This window comes from Gorilla gorilla, chromosome 7, assembly GCF_029281585.2.
Source record: "Gorilla gorilla gorilla isolate KB3781 chromosome 7, NHGRI_mGorGor1-v2.1_pri, whole genome shotgun sequence".
NCBI lineage: Eukaryota > Metazoa > Chordata > Mammalia > Primates > Hominidae > Gorilla > Gorilla gorilla.
The window spans coordinates 39094784-39096252 of NC_073231.2; the positions used below are offsets into that span (position 1 = coordinate 39094784).

General features: G+C 42.8%; 1 protein-coding gene across 1 annotated transcript; it reads right to left on the bottom strand.

Annotated features, from left to right (window-relative positions):
• Positions 1-620: 620 nt before the first annotated feature.
• Positions 621-1046, bottom strand: LOC101152063 (ubiquitin-conjugating enzyme E2 H-like). The gene has a single exon (XM_055349804.2). The coding sequence runs from the start codon at positions 1044-1046 to the stop codon at positions 705-707; it is 342 nt and encodes a 113-aa protein (XP_055205779.2). The 3' UTR covers positions 621-704.
• Positions 1047-1469: the final 423 nt, after the last annotated feature.

A 1469-nucleotide genomic window follows, 5' to 3' on the forward strand; every position in this document is an offset into this window, starting at 1 on the left:
CAGAAAGCACTTCTCCAACTTTCTCCAACAGAACACTGTGGCTGCAGGGCCTGGTAGTGTGAAGGGCAGGAACCGACATGTAAAAATGTACTTAAAATCAGAGTCAAAAAACGGTTTTAAGTTTTAATACTCTAACTAGCTCCCTGTTTTATACTGTAATTCTGCAGAAGACATAGGGTGCCCTAGGATTCACAGGAAGGAGTAGCTCTGATTCTTATGTGGCTGGCTCTAATGCCCCCACAGCAGGCCCCTTCCTCCCCAAGTTTTTCCTTTCCATTTCAGAAAAGCACTATTTTATCTTCACATCCAAGAGCTGGTTGGTTTGGTTTGTTTCTTTGGAACCATCAATAAAAGAAGCGATTTTTTCCTGTTCTTCTTACTGACGTCTACCTATCAGAGTGGCTATTTCCTTTGACAGTTCAGTAGCACACAGGCTGACTTGGCCACATGGACTCATGAATGCATGCATTCGGAGCGCATATTGCTACCAAATGGAATGTGGGAATATGCTATGCACCTCAGGTTGAGAAATGACCAAGAAATCAAGATCTAAAGGGTGATACATAATATATATATATCAATGCTATTATTCATAAAAACTTTGTTTAGTCATTAAAAAATTGCTGTGTTTAAATGTGAATATTATAGTCTGCTTCTCATGGTTAGGAAACAATAGTCTTTCTGAAAAGCAGGTGCTTTTTCTACTACAACTCCATATCCTGGGCCTCATCTTCGGAAAAGTCAGATACACAGCTCTCCGATGAGCTGTCCCTGGTACCCTCTTCCTGCTCTTTCAGCGCCTGCTCCATGGCGTATTTCTGGATGTACTCTTTAATTTTCTGCTTGTATTCTTCTGGTCTTTGGAGGTACATGGCTGCATCTTCACCATTGAGAGGATCTATGGGGTTAGGATAGGCCAACAACTGGGGCAGGAAGGACTCAGATATATTGGTAAGATCATAGAGAGCTGTCCAAGTTTGATTAATTACATCTAGACACACAGTTCCTGACGCGTCGTCAGTGTCTGGATGGAAAATTTTATGCATGAATCCCTCTGACCGGCTCCTAGCAGCCTCCACTACAAGCAGACGACTCCTGCTCAGTCAGCCTCCCTACCCCAGCCCGACTGTATTATTAACATTAGTTTGTGTGACTGGAAAAGCAAAGCCAAGTCCTGAATCCATGCCAGTCAAAACCCATTTAAATCTTCCTGGTGCTAACGGCAGCCGACTAATATAGTCTACTTGCCATCTGTGTGCTGGTTCTTCACCTCTGGGAATATGTTCCATTGCATTTTGTAAACATTGTCTCTCCTGCTGACAAATTGGACAATTATGTTTAACGGTTTGTATTCCTTCTGGTGCTACCAGTAAGGGATATCATTCAGCTCAGCATTACATGGCTTGCTTCCTCCTATCATATCACGTACCCAAATAGCCACTTCTAGGAAATGCACTGAAGCATCTACC